The following is a 21,271-nucleotide window of genomic DNA, read 5'->3' as shown; positions in this document are numbered from 1 at the left end:
AAAACCAGTGAGAATTAGCAAGTCATTTGAAACAGGATTTCCATGGAACTGCTACAAAAGGCTTGTATATTTCATGCAAAATGCATCAAAATGAACAATCTCAGCTGAAGTCTCAACATGCAAAAATCTAACAACGTAAGTCTTACTGAAAAGTAAGAATTTGCAAAATACTTCAAAATAATTTGGTTGTTATGAACCAACTAATCCTTTATTACCTCTTTACTCCATAAGCTATGTTGAGCAGATTGTCCAACCTGCAAAACATTTAGCAACATGTTCAGTCTTCAGACTTCTCCACCCTTTAAGATTAAGGAAACCTAGCATATTACTGTCACATCCGTTACATTGTACCGAACCTCATGCAATGTTAAAGTATCACCACTGAAAGAGCCATGACACCTTATTACACCTGATAGTGAAGACAGAACAGATATTCTTTGTGGAGATGCTTATTGGGAAATAGCATCCACCATCTAAACCCCACGCTGCTACAATTCTTGTGTAGTAACCACAATCGTAAAAAGTTCATTTTATAAAGTGCACCATGGCCACAAATTTAGCCTAAATCACATACTGTTACCATAAAGTTACAGTCAGTGACAACATCAGTCAAGATTTCCATATAACAAAACTGGTTGAGAAGACTTTAATTAAGGCTTCTGACATGTTTGCTGACATAACTCTCAAGACAGATGCAGCATTTTGGATCACTAGCAACTGCTGTAACATAAACTCCAAAAAAACATTTTTCGTGTTCCTACTCCTTCTGGTAAGTCCAGAAGGAGGCAGAAGGCTGGTTTGGCTGAGCAGGGCTGAGGCAAAAAAAGTAAATGTAAGGACAGTGGAGGCAAAGTCAAGTGGATATGGAAAGAATAGAGAGACATTGCTTGCAACTGAAGGGAGAAAATTTGTGCAGCCAAAGCTCAAAAGGAGTTGAAGCTTGCCAACAATGTGAGGGACAAGAAGAGGTTTTTAAATATGTGAATCTCAAAGATCAGTCCAAAAATAACATCAGCCTGTTACAGAATGAAAATGGTTACCCCATGAACAGGGACACAAAGAAGACAGAGAAGTTTTCTTTCTCTGCCTTCATCTTTAATGTCGATGATGGGCTAAGAGGGTTCCAGTGTCCTCGGCTGTGAGAATGGTGAAGGACCCTGAACTTGTGTGGGATCTCCAACTGAGTCCCTACAAATTTATGGGACTGGATGGGATTCATCCAAGAATACTCAAAGAACTGGCTGACGTCTTTATGAGCTCTCTTTCAATGATTTTTTAAATGATCTTGGGAATATGGAGTTGACTGGAAGCTGGCTAACACTACCTCAATTTTCAGTAAGGGCAAGAAGGATGATCCTGGAAACTACAGGCCTGTCAGTCTCACTTCAGTGCCTGGTAAAATTATGGAGATTATTCTGGGAGGTATTGAAAAACACAATCACAGCCAGCATGGCTTCATGAGGGCAAAGTCCTGCTTGTCAAACTTAAATTTCCTTTTATGACAAGATAACCCACCCAGCTGACCAAGGAAGTCAGCTGATGTAATCTTTTTGGATTTCAGTAAAGCCTTTGATATTGCCTCTCCCAGGATCCTTCTGGATAGAATGTGTAGCACACAGCTGGATAAATGTATCATGGGATGGGTGAGCTCAGGGCTAAGGCAAAAAGGGTTACAGTGAATGGGGTTACAGTGACTGACTGGTCACTACTGGGATTCCACAGGGCTTCATTTTAGGCTCAGTGCTCTTTAGCATTTTCATAAATGACTTGGATGGAAGACTTAAAGAACATATACTAAGTAAGTTTGCCAATGACACTAAATTGGGAGGACCTGTTGACTACCCTTAAGGCAGAGGAACTCTGCAGAGACCTTGACAAATTAGAGGGCTGGGCAATCACCAACTATATGACATTTAAAAAGGACAAGTGTCAGATTCAGCACCTGAGATGAGGGAAACCAGGATGTACAGAGAGACTGGGGAGTGAGACACTGAAAAGCACGGCAAAGGACTTGGGAGTCCTGGTCAACAGAAAGCTGAACAAGAGTCAGCAATGCCCTGGTACCCAGGAACCGCATGTCCTGGGAGGCATCAGGCACAACATCACCAGCCGGGCAAGGGAGGGGATTGTCCTGCTCTGCACTGGGGCAGCCTCACCTTGAGTGCTGGGGGCAGTTTTAGGCACCATAATATAAGAAAGATATAAAGCCATTAGAGTGTTCAAAGGAGGGACAAGAAAATGGTGAAGGGTCTGGAGGGGAAGCTGTACAAGCAGCAGCTGAGGTCATCTGGCTTGTTCAGCCTGGGGAGCCTGAGAGGTGGCTGGTGGCCTCCTCACATTCTACATGTTCTTGTGAGGGGAAGGGTAGGGGCAGGCACTGATCACTTCCCTGTGGTGACTAGTGACAGGACCTGAGGGAATGCCCTGAAGTTGTGTTGAGTGAGGTTTAGGTTCGATATTAGGAAAAGGTTCTTCACCTAGAGGGTGGCTGGACGCTGGAATAGTACTCCTGGGGAAGTGGTCATGTCACCAAGCCTGCCAGGGTTCAGGAATTGTTTGGACAATGCCCTCAGGCACATGGTGTGACCCTTGGCCCTGTGCAGGGCCAGGAGCTGGAGTTGATGATCCTTGTGGGTGCCTTCCAACCCAGGATATTCTATGATGCTCTGATTTTCCAGGATGAAGTGTTTCTATAATATATATAATATATAGTGTTTCTATAATATATATATTATTTTCAAGATTTCTCTATGTGGTTCTTGCCTCACCTTCCCCCTATTACAGAATGCCACCACAACTCTAAACCCCTTGAAATAATCTAGCCAGTATCCGAAATATGCAGTGCATACCACTCCTATTGCTCTTATTCCTGGAGTCTCTTAAACTGCTTCTTTCAAAAAATGTTCACCCTGAAGAAGCTCTTGTTTCTATCTGGCAAAACCCAGATACACAAAGAAGTCTTATTATAGATGAAGACTCAATAAAACATGAGCTTAGGTAAAAAACGTATACTTGATTTAGTTTTCCAGAGAGCACTAATTCTGCAGTGAGCTGGGTTTGCAAAATACACTGACAATAAACTACTGAACCCCTAAAAGAGCAGAAAAAGGAAATTAAAAAATACTTGACTACTATCAGTACGCAGTGTGGATGACTGAGGTCTACTGTCACTGACATGAGTGGTGGAGAGCAAGGTGAAGAGTTCTAGAAACACCACCACTTACAGGTCCTTGTTACAAGGGCTGTCAGATGAGGACTGAATACAGTAATGGTATCACTTGTATGATTTTTCAGCAGCTACCTGAAAGACTTGAAAATACTCTGGAAATATTCCCAGGAACTTTCACTGGAAAATTTTTAAAGATGCTTTAACTTATACATCTTATGGAAGCTGAGAAACAATTATACAGATCTGCTTTTGAAAGTCCAGCTCAAGTTTACTCATAATAAGAAAAAAAGAAAGCATTGTACTGATCCTGTTGTTTTTATTATTAAAGTCTAAGCTGTTTTCAGGCCTCTGTCAACTATTAACAGAGATGGGGCAACTGCATCAGGTCATTGCCAGGGTATGTTGAATAAGCTTGTGACACAAACCCCATGATCTTTTTTCATACAATGCACTTGAGTCCATTCTGCAATTTCTGCCCCCAGACTCTGCCTATAGAATAATGGCAAGTCTACTTTTATGCAATATTCAGAACACTGTTGTAAGATAGCCCTTTTATTACCTAAGAAACAGTAAGAAGAGCTACAAAAGAAGTAAATAAAATTTGTTATCCCCTATCTTACAGCAGAACACCTACTCCTCACACCTGTGAGATGCAGCAGGTAAGGCCAAAAATCTGAATAAAAGAAAAAATAAAAAAATTCTGACAGAAGTGCAGGCCATGAACTCTGAATATTTCATATAAGCAAGCCTAGCCAATGCAGAGCATTTGAAATTTGGTATATTCTCTTTGAAGCAAGCTGTAAACTGGTTTTGTTTCTTGAAAAACAAAATACAGATACTCTTTGAGTGTATTACTATTTAACACAACCCAGTCACACTGTTCAGGGGTAGAGGGAGGGAAGAAATAATCAAGATCACAAAAAAGAAATCCAGGGTACTCATGGATGTAGATAGTACAGTGTTTGTTTCACTTTGTTCTCACCATCTGTTCTTTTCAATACATTAAATAGCACAGGGAACTATATAGCAATAGTTTCAACATGATGGGAACGTACGTCCCCAAAAAGCACATGCAAAAAATATGTGAGCAATCTTCATTATGAAAGGTTGTAACAAGAAAAGACAAACTACGGCATGGAGAACATAGACAGCTGAACAGGAAAAAAGCCTGAAAGCCAAAATGCAGAGGAAAAATGTAGGGGTAGATAAAGAGGAAGCTGGTTGTGGCATGCCATATGGCTAAGAAAAAAACACTGTATCTCCTAGGTCAATATTAACTGAATCAACTTGCACATTAATCAAGAATAACCTAGGAAATGAAAAGTAATCTTTGAAAAAAAAAAATAAGTGACTGAGTACAAGAGAGATGCCACCTTGTTTTAACTAAGTATGCTTATTAGACACTGAAATGCTATCAATAGGATGGCATGCATTTTGGTTTTAGCTGTATCGTGGTAGCATAGCTGAAGTTCAACATTCATGTGTTTCCTTCCCACACAGAAGTCAGACAAGCAGGAATGCACAAGAGTGGAGGCAATCAAACAGGCCTGTGGGAACATGCAAGTTTCAGCACACTTGTGCACATTATTTGACTTACCTAAAACGTTGAGCCTGCTGAGCTAGAGGGGTGGGATACCTTCTGTTTGGAGAATGGTACAACTGGGAAAGAATGGCCTGATTTGTTTTTTGGCTTGGATTGTTAGCAAACTTTACAGTGATGGGCTCTGTGGCACCTGGAGGTTTCTGGCCATTCAAGCCCTTGATAGCTTCTTCTGCTTCAATTCGCTTGTCAAACCGGATAAACCCCACGCCCCGTGACACCCCTGCACAAGGTGAAAAAAGCATACAGTAATGAATTCACAGACTCCAGAATATTAGAGGTTAACTTTTATTTGTGTGGCCAGTTGCTATGTTGATGGTCAAATGCTGTGAACACATGATAACTTTGAGCTTAACAGAACTGAGCTTTTGAATAAAGTAGTAATTTTCTACTGTAATTTTGATTTTAATTTTTAACTGATGTAAGACACATTTGTGTAAAAAGCTTGGAAGTTTGAGGGAAAACAGTGGAAACAAATATAATGAGCCAAAGTGGAATTTGGAAACAAAGAAATTTTGTTGGATGGAGATGAACCCAAACCAGCTGCACTGTTACCTCTGGTAAGCTCATGCTACTCTGCAGTACCTAAACTGACAAAAATTCTGCAAATAACTTAGTTCTCTGTTCTCTAGCAGCAAAAAAAAAAATGTCTTTTGCTCTCCTGCAGTATCCCCTGAAGCTCTCTTTGGAGCAAATATACTCAGAGGATGATGACATGCACATTCTGTATTGCAATAATGGGAATTACGGCCATATTTTAAGAGTCACTGGTTACCTCTGAGTAAAAGACTTGGTTCGGGTGAATCACCATACATCACTAGGTGTTACTTTTGAAGGAAACTTTTCTTGATATAGAAAAGTCAAAGGCAGCACGCAAAGGAATCCCAAAGTGTTTATGGAAGGTCTTAGGAACATCACGCATCAAAAATTTCAAGTGTCTTAGACATAAACATATTGAGCTACATTGGATACTTGAACTTTAACATTAAAGCTACTAACAGCCAACATTAGTTAGATCAATGTTTTGTTGTACTATTTCTAGTGCCATTTAGAACCCCTTTACATTTTGGATCATGAATAACCAGATGAGATAGACACTTGTCCTTAACCGAGAAAGACATTAATGACAAGAAACATATTCTGTTCATAAACAATGATTTAAGCCATCAAAAGTAACAATGAACAGGCATAAGAAAGCTTTAAAGAGGCAAATGTCACAGCTTCAACTTTGCATTTTTTATCTGTCAGTTTGTGTCACAACCTTATTATTCATACCACTCTGAGCCTATTTCTTCCAAATTACTAAATAGAAGGAGGCAAGAAAGCTTAAGCCTTAACAACAATCTATATGCCATAAAGTATGCTGCAAATAGCAGGATTTATGAATATGAATAGAATTATAACACTTATTAGAAGTTCAATTATATTTACTTACCTGTCCATTTGTTAAATGCCATCTATTTCTGTGTATGAATATACAGGAACCTACAGTGAAAAGCTATTTACTGCACAAAGACTAGGAATCTGTCCCGCAAATCTGCTACATCTGCAATTCAGTATTTGGCCTTTAGCTTTCTTTTCCAGGCCTCTCTACACTCTCAACAATTCAACCTATTAAAACACTCTCTAAGTACTATGTGTCAACATTGAGACTTCTTTTGACTTAGTGCCAAGTCCAAGGAGTACACAAAAGTTCCTCTAAAGGTCAGCCAAGACTCAAATGCTGGCATGTGCAAACTTTTCTAAGACAATTAAAAAACCTTATGACCTTCTACAGCTGAAAGCTGTTTGCCACCCAAGAGAATATGCAGCTTTGAAAAGGTACAGCTATTAAAAAAAAAAAAAAAATCAAACCCAACTTATTCAGGGAATAATTATGTGAGTAAATTACTTCATCTGTCCCACCCCTTAGTGTTCTAGAAGTGGGAGAACTTGGAGAGTTCGCCAAAACTGCTTCTTTGTATGTTGCTTTGTACATTCAATGCTCCTGACATGTACTTGGCTTTTCATTCAACTGCTTATTTTTGGCAGAGACCTCACAGCAGGTGATTCAGAAAACTATAAAGATCCTCAAGATAAGCCATCTGAGACAGCAAAAAAACAGGCATTACTGTCCCAAGCCTGAAGAGTAACCACAAAGTGTCACTGACAAGCATTACCTGATTGATACACATACTGTAACAATGCAAATAACCTGCTACATCTTAGTACTTTACAGCATGGGTAAGCACAGAACTTACCTGCTCCTCAAAATTCATGTGTGTGCCCAAATTTAATGAGTTAGCCTTGAAAACAGTCTTAATAGCAACTGTCAGTCTAGGGCTTCTGTAATTCTAGCCCCAGAGAACCAGCTGTGAATTTCTGCATAAAATTTTCTTTTTAGGAAAAAAAAAAAAATTAATAGCATTTTGTAAGGCACTGGGAAACTATTTTCATACCGTAGCTTGGAAAGGAAGATTATGGGAGCTGTAAATTTATTACAAGTCATCAAACAAGCTTCAGACCTGCACCTTCAGGGTAGAAATGACTCAAGCTGGCTCAGTACATCACAAAGTCTATTTTTGCCCATGCATATTTATGAACAGTTCCAGGAGAAAAAAGCATTTTCTGGCCTACAGACACCTTTTATAAATTACAGAGACAAGACGATTGTACTGCAAGATGAAACATCTCAAACTGTGAGTCTGTGAAAGGCCATGCAAAACTGCCTACTTACCAGTGACTTGGTCAATCAGAATACGAGAAGTAATAATACGTCCATACTGGGAAAAGAGCTGTTCCAGTTCTTTCTGGGTCATTGTTTTTGGAAGTCCACTAACATACAAATTTGCATCTCTGATAGAAGCTGAACTTGGTCGTGCATAAGAAACCTTAGGAAAAAAACATTAAAAAATCCTAAAAAACAAGCACTTTAAAACCAGCTGAAATAGGACAGTGTCATCTGTTCTGAGACACAAAAACATCTCCAACAGCAGACAGAACAGCTACTTTGCAAAGCCAGTTCAGTGGGATTTTTTTTTGTTTGGTTTGGTTTGGGGGGATTTTTGGGAGCCGGCTTCCAAAACACAGGAGCAGCTGACTACATTAATTCATATATACTTTTAAATAAATGAGAAAAAACTAGGCAAGCCTTGGTGGAGAAAGTGTACCATTAAAGCAGCAAATTTAAGAAGTTCAATGAATGTCCCATGTTCCATGAATTCTTATTAAAAAGCACTAAAACATACAAAAAATTAAGATTTCAGTGTGATATGTAGGCCAAAGGCACAGAAAGACAGTCTGAAGCACTTTGAGGTTTGCAAGTGTTTTTCAAGTGCTGTGTCTTTTGTGTTGAGCTTACTACCAAATGACTCATAATCACAATCATTCATTAGATCAAGATAAACTCTGCTACATCACTTTCACAGGCCTAAGAATGAATGGCAGAAGTAGGACTCCAACCTGTATTTTGCCTGTTTAGCAGCTTGTCAATTTCTGCAACAGAGGCCTTAAAAACAAACGCCATTTAACAGTGAACTTCTTGGATCCTTTTGGACAGAAGTTTTTTTACCTGTTGCTTTGATGTGTCAGTCAAAATATTTTAAGATGATTAAGTAGATTCTTTGACCTTTAGACACATGCTAAAAACTAGCACGTTTACTACTTCCTACTGAAGTTTGTACCAGTGTAACATTGTAGTAACAGTGGTGTTACTACAAGAATGATTAGAACATCTGTGCCTCTCAACAGGACAAAATACTTCATCTAGGCTTTTCACCTATGTAAAACATAAAAGTAAAAAGGATCCTCAAGAAGTAGTCTGATTTATCTCCTCTCCTTCTCTCCCCTTCCATGTACTGTTAGCCAATACTGGGCAACTGAAACTTTTGGTCTGTCATTCTGTCTTTTTGCCTAACTCTTTGGTAGTCCTTTTCAAATCCTTCCTGTCTTATTTCCATGCAGAACAGCAGACTCTTAAGACTGCTGTGGAAGCAAAACAGAAGACAGTATGCTGGAGATTAAACAAGCAGTACCCTGAACACTGCTGTGATCCTTCAAGTTCCACACAGAGGCTTTGTGCAAGGTGGTTGAGGAGGACTGACCTCAAAACCTTGTAGCTATCCATGTAGCATGGAACCTTGTAAGTCACACTGCCTTGTTCTTTCCATATGAGAACCACATAAGAGCTAAAGCCCTACAATCAAAGTTACAGGAAAAGAGAGTAAAGTTTGCTTGCATTCAGCCAAAGAAGCAACAAAGACAAGTGACAGTTACCTTTTTTTACCATGCAAAAAACCCCAACAGCTAAGGAATGAAAAAACTTGTTCAACTTGCCCATTTGGCCCTAAGCTTCTTCAAGAAATAAACTTCCATGCCTCACTTGACAGGACTTTAAAGAGACCCGAGGCCAAGGAATGGAGACAGACTGCCTGGGGAATAGGACTAGTCCCCGTAAAATCACGAATTACCAAACCCATGCAGACTCTGTCTTTCAAGGGGGAATTCACACTGCTGGACACATGCTGTCACATATAAAAATATAAATTCACACAAAGTCTATCAGAAGAGAAGAAACCTGCACAAAATATTTGCTAACTTACTGAAAGTTTACCTTATCCTACAGAACTGGTACCTGGTACAAAGCAGCTTTTGCAAAACTCTCATTTTCCTCTGGTAAGTGAGTGAGTATGAGTTCTTGCATTATGACAGCTGGTGCAGTATTGCCCATGCCCTCTCTGGTTAAAAGCATTTCAAATAGTTTGACATAGCAGTCAAGGCCTACACTGAATTTCAAGAGTGCAAGTAAATGGAAGCGATACTCTAACCAGTACACACTACTCTCACATATCCAGTTTCACTGTTATTACCTTCAAGTGACTACTCCAACTGAATTTGGGCATATTAGTCACAATAACAACACATATTAAACCATAATCAGTGATTAATCACCAATATCTGTATACTCTATTTAACCATTTGCTAAGCACCATAACTACTGGTCAGGCAAAAAATCTGAAAGGAACATGTAACTTCAGAAATGCAACATAATTTAAGTCAGCACCACTAGTGAAAAACAAGGACACCACAAAATATTACTGGTATGAAATTCCTATTAAAAGAACATTGCCTAGAGTATGTGATATACATGTCCCTCTTCATTTTTAATGTCAAAGTCCAGTAATTTTACTTGTGATACACATTTAAAGCAGAGACTCTCCACACTAATCTCCCTACTTGTATCCTGTCAGTTTTCTCATTCAGTAATTACCTGGCTGATAGTTTAAATATAGTTGCTATACTTAGTCTCTTTAAACAACTTTTATATGGACTGAATTAACAACTGTGCTAAGATTCTCATTCCACAGCTAATTCAACAGGTGAACATTTTAGTTATATGTCGTCAAAACCACAGAACAAGGCAAGTCAAGAAGCAGACTGAAAGCCTGAAGTTTTAAATATTTAATGATGACACACACTGTACAACACTGAACAGCACTACTCTGGAGATACTAATTTAAAAACAGTTTTACTGAAATTTTCCACTGCAGTTAGTAGAAAATACTTGTTTCTAGAAATGCAAACATTATACCACCAAGTCAAAATATTTTCATTGCTTTAATACTTAATTTCCTAACATCAGGATGAACTGATTCAAAATTTTCAAGTGAAAACTGTGAAAGCAGGTTAAACAAAGAAGTTACCAAAAATTATAAAGAGGCACAGCCCCTACAAGTGAATGTTTCAGTTTTTTATTATCTGCTACTACCTATAGACACCTCACTACCATGCTTCAACCTCTTTTATCTTATTATTAGTAGAGGAGTAGTATTATTAGTACAAATACAAACTATTTGTATTCTCTCAAAAAACCTTGAGAATTTAATACAATTTCTTCCTAAACACGTCTACTTAATGTAGACTTCCAAGTCTTTAAATCTGAAATCCTTAAATGCTAAAATCAGTATTTCAGTAAATATTTGCTTTCACTAGCTCAAGTGCAATCTTTCTGCTTAAAACACAACTTGCCCTTAAGAGTAGTGTCCAGTTCTTTTAAAATACGTGTTTCTGTGGGGAAAAAAAAACTCCAACAAAAATCTACCATCCAGTATGTCCAGGTGAAAATGGGTTAAACCTACCTCCAAAGCAGACAGATTTATATTGAAAAAAGGAATACATTAGGAACAAGTATGCCTCCTTGGCAAGCACAGTAAAAACAAGGACATACTGCTTTTTCTTACAGCAGTGTTCTCAGAGGCCATTGTGCCAGGCAAGTGTTCTCAACTTTCACTTAAATTTGTATAAGATACCATGATTCAAGAACTCTTCTTAATTTGATTTCTAGTAAGAAGATGCTGCAGCACACCATAGAGATGAGGTCTCAGCTCTCACTAGCCAGTGACAGGTTGTTGCCCAAAACAGGTGAGTACATTGCTGTATATTCATCAATTTCACTTCCTGTCTCCCCTCAAAAAAGGATTGTTCCACCCCAAACAAAGCTTTAAGACCACTTTTCCCAATACACAAGACTTCCTTACTGAATATGTACATGTTGTGCTGAGTTCATGGTGGAAGCCTACAGTAGCACTCTTCTGTGGACAGAAGAAACTGGAAATCCAGACTTCCCTTTGTAAAGGCAACTTACATCCAGCTCTGTGGAACTAAAAAACCTCAACACAGCCCACTTACAAGTTTAGATTAAGCTGATAAACAAAACCATATCCCATAAAGGTCCTGTTTTTACAGCCTGCAGTACAATAGGGAATGCATTGAAAAAACTGAAGCAACAGCCTTTCAGCATTATCATATGCAAAATAGTGAAACAAGAGTTTCACTATTTTAAGTTTAGTTCACCCCTCAAAGTGTTCCAGCTCTGACAGCTACAGCCCATGCCAGAGTCACAGGCCTAAGGTGGGTCATGGGATCCACATCTGTTGCCACTCAGCTGAAGGCATGAATGGACAGATCTGACAAATTTAGACTTAAGACCAGTCTTTATATGTCTGAGGGGATAAGGACCAGAAGTCTTTCTCAGGATATAACCAATTAAGGACAGCACACTACTCAAAGAGGAAGACCTCATAAAATGCTGCTGTATGTAGCACAGAGGAAGACCAGAAACAGGCTTTCAGAAGACTTGGTCTAAAGCAACAGACATCCAAAAATCTACTTGGTGAACTGAAGCAAATGTACATATGTACTAAGAACAGAGCTGGAAATCCTGCCACTGATGGAAACAGAAGAGGAGGTTTTCCCAGAAGTCTCAAGATACTGTAACAGTTTTAAATCAGGGTCATAAATGTCTGATAAAAGAAAAACAATAATCAAGTTCACTGACATAAAACATGAGATGGGAATTATGCACTACAATCACAGAACAGCAAATCTGTTTTGCCCTTAGAAGGACCAGTACAGAAGAGCACTTTAGAACTTGCAGTCTGTAACTATCACTGTCTTGCTAAAAATAAGAAATACTCAACTTAGAATTCTAAGTACAAATAAAATATATGAAATGAAAGGAGATCAAGTCTCCAAACATTTTCCATTTCATACTTTCACATTCTTCAGAGTCTCAAAAGACCTTTCCTCATACTTCATATTCATGTTTCTGATCCCCACTCATGCCCAAACAATGACAGCACAGGAATTTCAGATGCACTAGGAATAAAAAAAGCAGTTACCTTTCAAGGACAACAGGAGTACATAGTATAATATTAAGCCCTCCACATGAATAATACAAACAGGAATAGAATCTTAAACACAAGACCTCAATTATTTTCCTGAAGGGAATGAGTAAACCTCAGGTCATACCTAAGGAGCTTCTACTGTTGACAGAGACTCTGGCAAGCACAACCCTTGGGTGACTCTTGCACAGTTCCACAGACACATCTAGAAATGCACAAAACACATCTACTGCAACTTACAGCTAACTGGAGTATCTTACAACCTTTCTGGAAAAACTATTACTGCATGGATGAAAGACAATAGAGTCAACATTCAGTATGACAAAAAACCTTGAAAGCTGCTAGAAATAACAGAGACCTATTTGTCTCAAGACTACCATAATTTCAAAAGTAATCATAACCATGTTTTACATTAATAAAAATCCTCTTAGAAAGAAAACAGATATTGGACTTAAAATAAAATAACAATACTTAAAAAGCCCCAATCGAACAAACAAAAAAATCCCCCTCAAAACAACAGACAGTAACAGATCTCCATGCCTGGCATTTACAGCATTTTGAATCCATGCAGAAAGCCACCACCTTCTTAGAGGACTTTGATGCTGCATTTTTGTACCCTGCCCTCCATGCTACACAATCTTAGTAGTAACAAGCAGATTTTTTTTTTTTGTTTTGTAGTCTTTTTTTGTTTTGTTTTTACTTGTGTAAGATTTGGCTTTTGAGCAATGCTTGCAGACTTCCCTCTGTCAATTCTACAGAGTACAGTTGGCCCCTTCTAACATCTCCATTTCTTTGTCAGGAATCCCCTATGCAAATCAGGAAGGACCTTACTGAACTGCTGCAGTGTTCTGGCTGGAAAGCTGCTCAGCAGCCTTAGGGTGAGCTGCACTGGTCCAAGGATTCTCTCCCTCAGAGAACAGGGACAGACTCTTTTAACACACTCATCAGCAGCAACATGGCACTTGGGGCTCAAACAGAAAACAAACTGTGATTGCTAAACATGAGGACAGCACATCTTATATCTTTGGCCTGACATTCTGTGTGAGTGGACAACCAACCACCTGCCTATAATGTGGTTTACAGGAAGTGACAGCAATGTGCATTAAGAACCGAATCCTCCTCTCAATATTATTCAGCTATGTGAAAAACAAGCAGACAGCTTAAGTTGGAAGTAACATTCAAAGTCTGAGGAGATTTGAATTTCAGTGAAGAACAAATTTTACCTGGGGGTGAAAAGATGTGCGTGTGTGTAGTACTAAAATCAAAATGCTGTCAAAGCTTTAACTGTTAACATAGCTAAAAGACTGCATAATTATAAATTATGTAACTCCTGCAGAAATTTTAGGGGAAAAAAAAAAAAAACCTTTACATTTCTTCCAAGAAAAATTGTTCTGTTTCAGGTCTGCTAGAACAGTGCAAATTGATCTTAAGATTACAATACTGTATTACCCTGTCAAGACCGCTAAACGTTCTGGCATCATAGCTCCTCTCTCAGCCTTTGCTGACTGAAAACAGCAGTAAAAGTCACTAGCTTTAAATTAAACTTCCACATAGGATTCCCTTTTGCTCCTTAGATCAATTCCTTAGAAGATTCCTTAGAATCCTTAGAACATTAGATCAATGTTCTTTAATAATAGTGGAGGTGCAGGTGGGAATCAAAAAAAAAAAAAACCCAAAAAAGTAAGGAGGGTTTCTCTCACCTTCACAGCTCACTCACCTCTGGTATTGTAATAAGAGTTTTTACCCAACTTGTGTGTACATTGTTGCTACCCAAGAATATTGGTTAATCAAAGAATTGCTACATAATAGGGACACTACCAGATTTTTTCTCTACAAGTACCAGTGGTGACGACAGGAACAATCTCAATTGTTTTTATCTGTTGCACTGAACTCAGAAATCAAACCAGCATCTCTCTTTTTTTTCAGTATTTTGCTATTTTCCACTAAGTGTTTTGAATGTTTTCAAGAGTACTATCATTGCTAAAATTTCTTAAGGGTGCAGCTACTGAACAGTTAAGTTAGAAGGTATTTCCTTTAATGAATCTTCTTGTAAATCTAAGTAGTACTTCAAGACACCAAGTGAAATCACATTGCATAATGCCAAGTTTTAACGACAATGACTCAAACACTAATGAACTTGCAGCACACCCCACATTTCAAGTCCCCTCTTGCTATACAGCACTTCTTCGAGAATTTGTAAAGCTGAATGCACTCTTCTACCGAAGTTTTAACTAGCTCTTCTCATTACGCAACTTTCTACAGTAGGGCAGTCATAGGTGATGATGGCAAAATAGGACATCTTGTGTTTGTAGCTGAAGAATTTGTCAAATTCATTCTAACAGGAAGTTGGAAGAATGTTACACAATAAGCCTATTTTTATTTTTATTACATGCAAAGTTATAAAGGAGTGGGAAGAAAACCTACAGATTTAATACTTTAGATAAAATATTCCTTGAATTTCTATTCCCCTGACAGGTAATAATTACCCATGTAAACATCTCAATAATCCAAAGAACTTCAGAGAAGGAAAACCTTATTAAATTTGACTTTTAAGCAGCACTACGCTAAGGAGAATACATACATCTTATACATGCTATCTTATAGAAAAAGACAACTCCAAGGTCTCTAGCCTGGACAAACTATTTTTCCGCTCTTCCCAACACATACTTGCATACATGTCTACACATGTCTTGCATACATGTCTACACATTTATTAAGATAAATGCCAGGTCCTGCACACAGAGGCTCTGCCACTTCAAGCCCTCAAAAGGGAGGAACGAGCAGAGCTCTATTACTGTCATCTTCAGTGTCCCCTTGGCAGCTACAATCCACAAAGTACTGTGTCCACTATTAAGGCAATGGCAGCCTAACATCTGTGAAGAAAAGTCAAAAATATTGTCCTGTGTCTTCCTGTCTAGGTAAAAAGCTGCATCCTACTCACCATTCCGCATGGCTCTCAGCCAGTCCAGAGAGGCCATTTGTTTGCCTGCTCCTTTTTAGACAGTGAATCTTAAAACACTCTCTTGCTAATGCATAACTCTTTTACTTCACATTGAAAGATATTCCTGTTCAGATAATCTCACAAGAAATTCACTTGGATCTTTTTTCTTTTTAGAAGTTTTCTCATAAAACCCCCCTAACGACGGGGAAGGGAAGCCATGGAGCACTTCTCCTCATCCAAGCAAAAGCCAAGCCAATAAGAACATGCACTCAATTTTCTTAACCCTATGTGTAAATCAGTGATTCTTATAACCAGTTTGTTTCTCTGAGTTTTCCATATTTGGGAAGAACTGATCTTTCCAGAACAACCTAAATGAAAAAAAAGTCACAGACAAGCAAGCAGGTGGGAAGAAAATCACTGCAGGTACAAAAATCCAATAGAATTCTTAAACAGAACAGAGATAAAAAGCTTGTCAGCAGCATCATCTTCCGAAAGAGAAGCCACAAAAATATTTTACCTCTTATTAGATGCAGTGTGTTTCCACATTAAAGTTGCATAACTTAGTGGAGCCCAAACTTCACAGTTTACATTGCAAATAAACAATAAATTATGCCACAAAGGGCACTATATAATAACGGAGGCATACTGTCCAGCTGAACAGGGTTCACATATCTAACACACTCGCAAGTGGCTTTACCAGCAGAGTATACACCCACCCCTACTATTCAGTTAAATCAGAAGGCAATACAACTGCCACCAGGTTAGACAAGACTAAGAGTGCTAAACCCTTGCTTTGGAGATAAACACCTGAAAACTGATTGAGATATTTTGCAAAAAAATCAGTAAAGTATTCCATAAAGTATTCCACAGGATCTTCTTTTAAAAAAGGGAAGAGGTAATAGGATTTTGTGTTGCTATCAATATTAAAAAACCCAACCCTTAATCCAGCATTTTGCAAATCTACATTTTTCAATGTATTTTATTTCAAGAAAACACTAAATGGCATGCCCTTAGGGATGGGAAAAAATATATCCAATGACGTGCAGGCTAGTATAGAAGCTGTGGATCAGAGGTATCTGTCACAGCCCCAATCCAGAGCATCATACATCAGGGTCAGGACAGTCAGTTTCCTCTGAGTAGGATTACATTGATTTCAATCACAGTGTGAGGATACATCACACTGTGACTGAACCAGCAAAGTTCCTTCCAGTTTTATATACTAATGGAAAACAAACTTGAACCCTCAATCTAGTAAAGTACTAAGCATTCCTGCAGAAGTCCCAAAAATGCACAGAGAGAACAAATCCCTATTTTTTTTCTTTTGAAGCCTAAATATAGACTAACACTCATATTCAATAATTTTATATGAAGTTTTATACGAAATTTTTATATATCTCAGTTACTTGCATTTTTTGAAGCTGGAAGTTATGGGTTAGAGTCTGAGTTTATCAAACAGGTTGGTTTTTTTTTTTTTTTTTTTTTGGGGGGGGGGAGGGTTGTGGTTTTTTTGTTTGTTTGTTTCTTTTTTTTGTCATTGACTTACCAACTCCGAACAAATAGGAACACTGTTGTCTATAAAAAGGAAGTAACCTTTGCAAAGGCCCTGGGACTGAGACCTCATAAGAGACTTCTTCCACCTAAGATGCTGCCACCAGAGGCAGAAAAGACCTCAGACATCAACTTGACCTCTGCTCACCACTGCTCCCTGGCTAATCTGAGGAACATGTAAGCTACAAAATGCTTACATGTAGGCTGGGCATTTCTACTGCTTCACAGATAAATGTGGTGAGGTTGGGACTAGATGATCTTTAAGGTCCATTCCAAACCCTTAACATCCTATGATTCTGTGATCTTGGAAAATCCAGTCACAAAAAACTTGGCCTGAAACCCCATGTCCAAAAATGAAGAGGAGTAAATACAGGAGAACATAGTAAAGCAGTTTTTGCACTCAAGTCATGCCCACTAACACTGAAAGGTGCTGCTGAAGTTCAACAGGCCTGACTGGGGGTAGCTACAGTCAGAATTTACTTGCAACATTAACAATCAGCATGTAAAGATATTTTTCTCAAATGAAACTGAGATTTTCTTTATTTTGGCAAAGAGGCTATCATTTTGGCTTGTGACAACTCTGGAGTTTCAGCTTTGCTTTAGCTGAAGATATCTAATGTATGAACACCTGAGTTTAGTCTCACTGTGAAGGTCTTTGTCTGGTATCCAACCTACAATTCCACTTTTTGGTGGAATTTTGGAAGGCAGGAAACAAAAAGCATCACTGTCATCACTCATATCTGTCTACTCAATTGTCACCTTTTTTAAAAAGATGAAAATTGATTAAATTTATCTCTTAGCAAGGTAAAGGAGGATTAAAAATTCAAATATGGCCAGAATCAAACAAGTTACCACAACTCCCCTGAAGGGAACATTTTGATTTGGGAGACCTGGCTTGATTTTCTCTAACCACCTCCTTTTTTTTGCCTATATAATCAACAGAACTTCCAGTTTACCACCCTGGACATACAAGTCATGTTGGCTCAATCCAAGGCATCACACACCAAACAATACTAATGGAAAACAAACAGATTGCCTTTCTCACCACTGCACAAAACATAGCTTCAGAAGTCCTGGAGCACAAAATTACTTTGCTCAATTTCCCCCAAAATAGAAAATGAGAGAGGACTGTGGGCAAGAAGTCTGCCAGAAACACACAGGGAGCTTTCAGCATCTAAGCATCAGTCCATCCATAGTACCTGAGTGCCAAGAGTCACCATTTGTTACAAAGTAGTATTTTAAGTTTCCAATAGTGCAATCCACTTCATTAAATCTTAAAAATACAGAACAGGCAAGACACTTGTGCCAAAACTACTGGTATCTTATTTTTGTTTCAGTTGTCTTTCAGTGGCTTCACACTGCTTTTTAAGTACAAATATTTTTAGAAGGGGACTTTATTTCATGTCTCAAACATGCTCCTAGTTAGAAGGCAGCCACTATACAAGTGCTCAGCTAGCAAGCCCTGCTGTTTAATGAGGAAGAATGAGCTAGTTGGAATATATACTGCCTTCAGGCACCAACACCTATGAAACATGTTCAAAAGTTTGAATTTCCTGACAATTTTATTTAATCTCCTCTCTCTCAAAATTTCAGAGCTCAGTTGCTCAAATGAGTATCCTCAGTCTTCTGTTGCTGGTTTAAAAGAGGGGATGAAAAAAGTAACTCTCAAGATTTGTTTCTAGAATTTTGAGAAACTGAATTTAGTAAACAAGTGTGTGAGGAGTTGCAACCTAACAGAAAAGACGGGAATACCAAACATTAGAGATGTAAAGACCAGAGCCCTAGAAATAGAGTGATTCATAGATAACCAATAGTTATTTCAGCATTTCATTCTAAGGATTTGTAAAATGAACAAGACAAGCAGCAACTTAAAACCTGAAGTATTATTAAGGAAGTTATACAATCTTTGAGAAAATGAGGAAGCACATGGTGTTCAAACAACATGCAATATTGCATTTCTTCAACTAAGGTATATATCAATTCCTCAGTTAAAGCAATTCAACTGTACATCTAAAGTGTTAAGCTGGTCAAGAAAATGTAATTTTCTATGCCTTCTTTACTTACGCTAACTTTAAACACTACAAAGGATCATTTACTACATTAAATCCCAGTTTGTTCTACTGACATTACCTGAATGCTTGCTAGTTACACTTGTGAAACAAATCAGGAAGTCAAAACAGTTCAGTTTCTTTAAATTATTTTAACCCTCCATACCTTTATCGTCTTAGTTTGAAGTCTCAATCCATTCAGGGTATTAATAGCTTTTTCGGCATCCTTGGGGTCAACGTAGTTCACAAAACCATAACCCAAACTCTGTCCTAAATAAAAAGACATAAGTCATCATTAGTACCCCAATGCCACACAATGAATAGCTAATTATTTAAAACCTACAGACACACACTGAGCAATTATTGCTTATACTGAAAAACAGTACCCACTACAAAGGATCACAACATCTGATTTTTCCACTAACACTGGTAGATTTCATGTAGCCTCTGTTCTTGTGTTCAACACAGAAATTACTACATTCAATTTAATGCAAGACTTAAAAACTGATACGTAGAATAGGTTCAGAAGTGTATTATGATCTGTTGGACACTAGAGGATGTGCAGAAGCATCAAGTTTAAAGTGATACCAGGAATCCACTACTCACTCTTAAACTTTTTTACTGAACATAAGAAGTACAGTGGCAAAATTCTGGACTACTGCTTGAAAATGAAATACATTTGAAAGTCACTCAATGTCAGAGCCAAATTAGAAGACAGATGTTATTCATACACTACATAGAGCCTTTCAGTAACAAGGAGTTTAAAGGCTCGTTTTGTTCCAATATTCAAAACAACAGGTTCTGATCAAGAACTAAGTATCAGCCAGAGATGCAGTATTATTTTCTGAGTTTTTTAGTGTTGGAAATTCAGGTAACAGATGGACATAAAGCATTTTTCATTAGTTCTTATCTCTGAACAACAGCCACCTTTCTAACCATTCATTTTGCCTAGCACTTATCAAACACTTGAGTTTAGCAGTAGCCATCTTTTGACAACTTCAAAACCTACAGTATACTATCCCTAACTAGCACCCTACTTTAGAAGTACTTTTAGTGCATAAGAATGCAAATAGGTGGGAAATTTTAACATAGTGAAAAGAAATACTTAGCAAGAATACTACCCTTTATTAGCACAAATATTTCCAGAAACACTCCCATACTCTGAGGTGGTTTTGTTTGTTGGTTTGAGGTTTTTTGGGTTTTTTTAAGACACTAGAACAAGGTAAAATAAAATTGTCAACAAGCCATAGGGAAGCATCCGACATATCTAACTCACAAAATGCTAGTTAGAATGATTAGCTTGGGTACACAGCAATATAAAATGACAAACAACATTTCATAAAGCACAAATGGCATGTTCATTTGTTGTCCAAGAAAGATATAATGGAACTCATGCTGTACCAAATTCTTGTGAAGTATCTATACAGTATGCATTTAACAGTATGTAATGCAAAAAAACAACAGGAAATTTTTCACTTAATTAAATACCATAAGAAGGTTTACTAACTAGCCCATCATCACTGGCATTTACAATTTTGCACCTATTATGCCCACCATGGCACCAAAGGCCAGAGGACATCACCACCCCACTCCCCAAAGCTATTTCCATTCTCTCGTATCTCCTCCTCAAAACACCTCAGGCAAACATAAATTGTCTAGATGGATCCACGAACAGGTTAATACACACATTACCGGACAATCCAAACCCCAACAAGACAGAAGACTGAGCATCTACTCTAGAGATCCCTGCTCTGAACAGGAGGCTAGACCCCATGATCTTCAATGCCTTTAGCATCAGCAGTAACAAACCAAATGGAAATACCCAAAAGCATTTCTGTATTGATTTACAGCTCTGCTTAGATATTGCCATGTTTCTAATCCTAGAAGCCTTTTTACTTAGTAGTTTGATTACAGGCAGAGCAGTTTCTATACCTGTCACCTCCATCACTCCCACTGTCTGCAGAGACTCTTCCCAATAGCATCTCCAAAAAAGAGGAATCTCTCTTTTTGTGCATTAATTTTATGTGATTTCAGTGTTATCTACTAATACAGAAATGCTGATTTCAGGTGTTTTGCTATTAATCTCCTGAAGAGCCCTTTTAAATGTGAACCTTAAAAGATGTTAGAATACCAGAGTGAAAGCTATTTCATACAGGATGTTTCCAATACAACACTCATTCCAGATCTAACAGAAGGAGATGAGAAAAAAATTATTTTTCCTATCCCTCTTTGTTGATGTGTTCTGCTTTTCATATAAAAAGCACCCAAAACTACTACAGACAAAGAGCTTACCCAGCTCTTTGG

At 38.1% G+C, this 21,271-nt stretch overlaps 1 protein-coding gene across 14 annotated transcripts in view; it reads right to left on the bottom strand.

Moving 5' to 3' along the window:
• Positions 1–21,271, bottom strand: part of ELAVL2 (ELAV like RNA binding protein 2) — a 103,251-nt gene that overhangs the window by 21,510 nt on the left and 60,470 nt on the right. For 7 of the 14 annotated variants that reach the window (XM_053932408.1, XM_053932402.1, XM_053932403.1 and 4 more), the window contains 4 exons: positions 19,134–19,237; positions 7,486–7,639; positions 4,767–4,992; positions 216–254 (listed from right to left, as the gene is read on the bottom strand). In XM_053932408.1, coding sequence (XP_053788383.1) covers positions 216–254; positions 4,767–4,992; positions 7,486–7,639; positions 19,134–19,237 — 523 coding nt within the window. The remainder of the gene's footprint in view (positions 1–215; positions 255–4,766; positions 4,993–7,485; positions 7,640–19,133; positions 19,238–21,271) is intronic. The other 7 variants (XM_053932411.1, XM_053932406.1, XM_053932407.1 and 4 more) reach the window with 3 other exon arrangements.

Source organism: Vidua chalybeata, chromosome Z (assembly GCF_026979565.1).
Source record: "Vidua chalybeata isolate OUT-0048 chromosome Z, bVidCha1 merged haplotype, whole genome shotgun sequence".
In the NCBI taxonomy this organism is placed as follows: Eukaryota; Metazoa; Chordata; class Aves; order Passeriformes; family Viduidae; genus Vidua; species Vidua chalybeata.
Note: the sequence above shows the minus strand (reverse complement) of the source record. Positions and strands in the feature narration are given on the sequence as shown.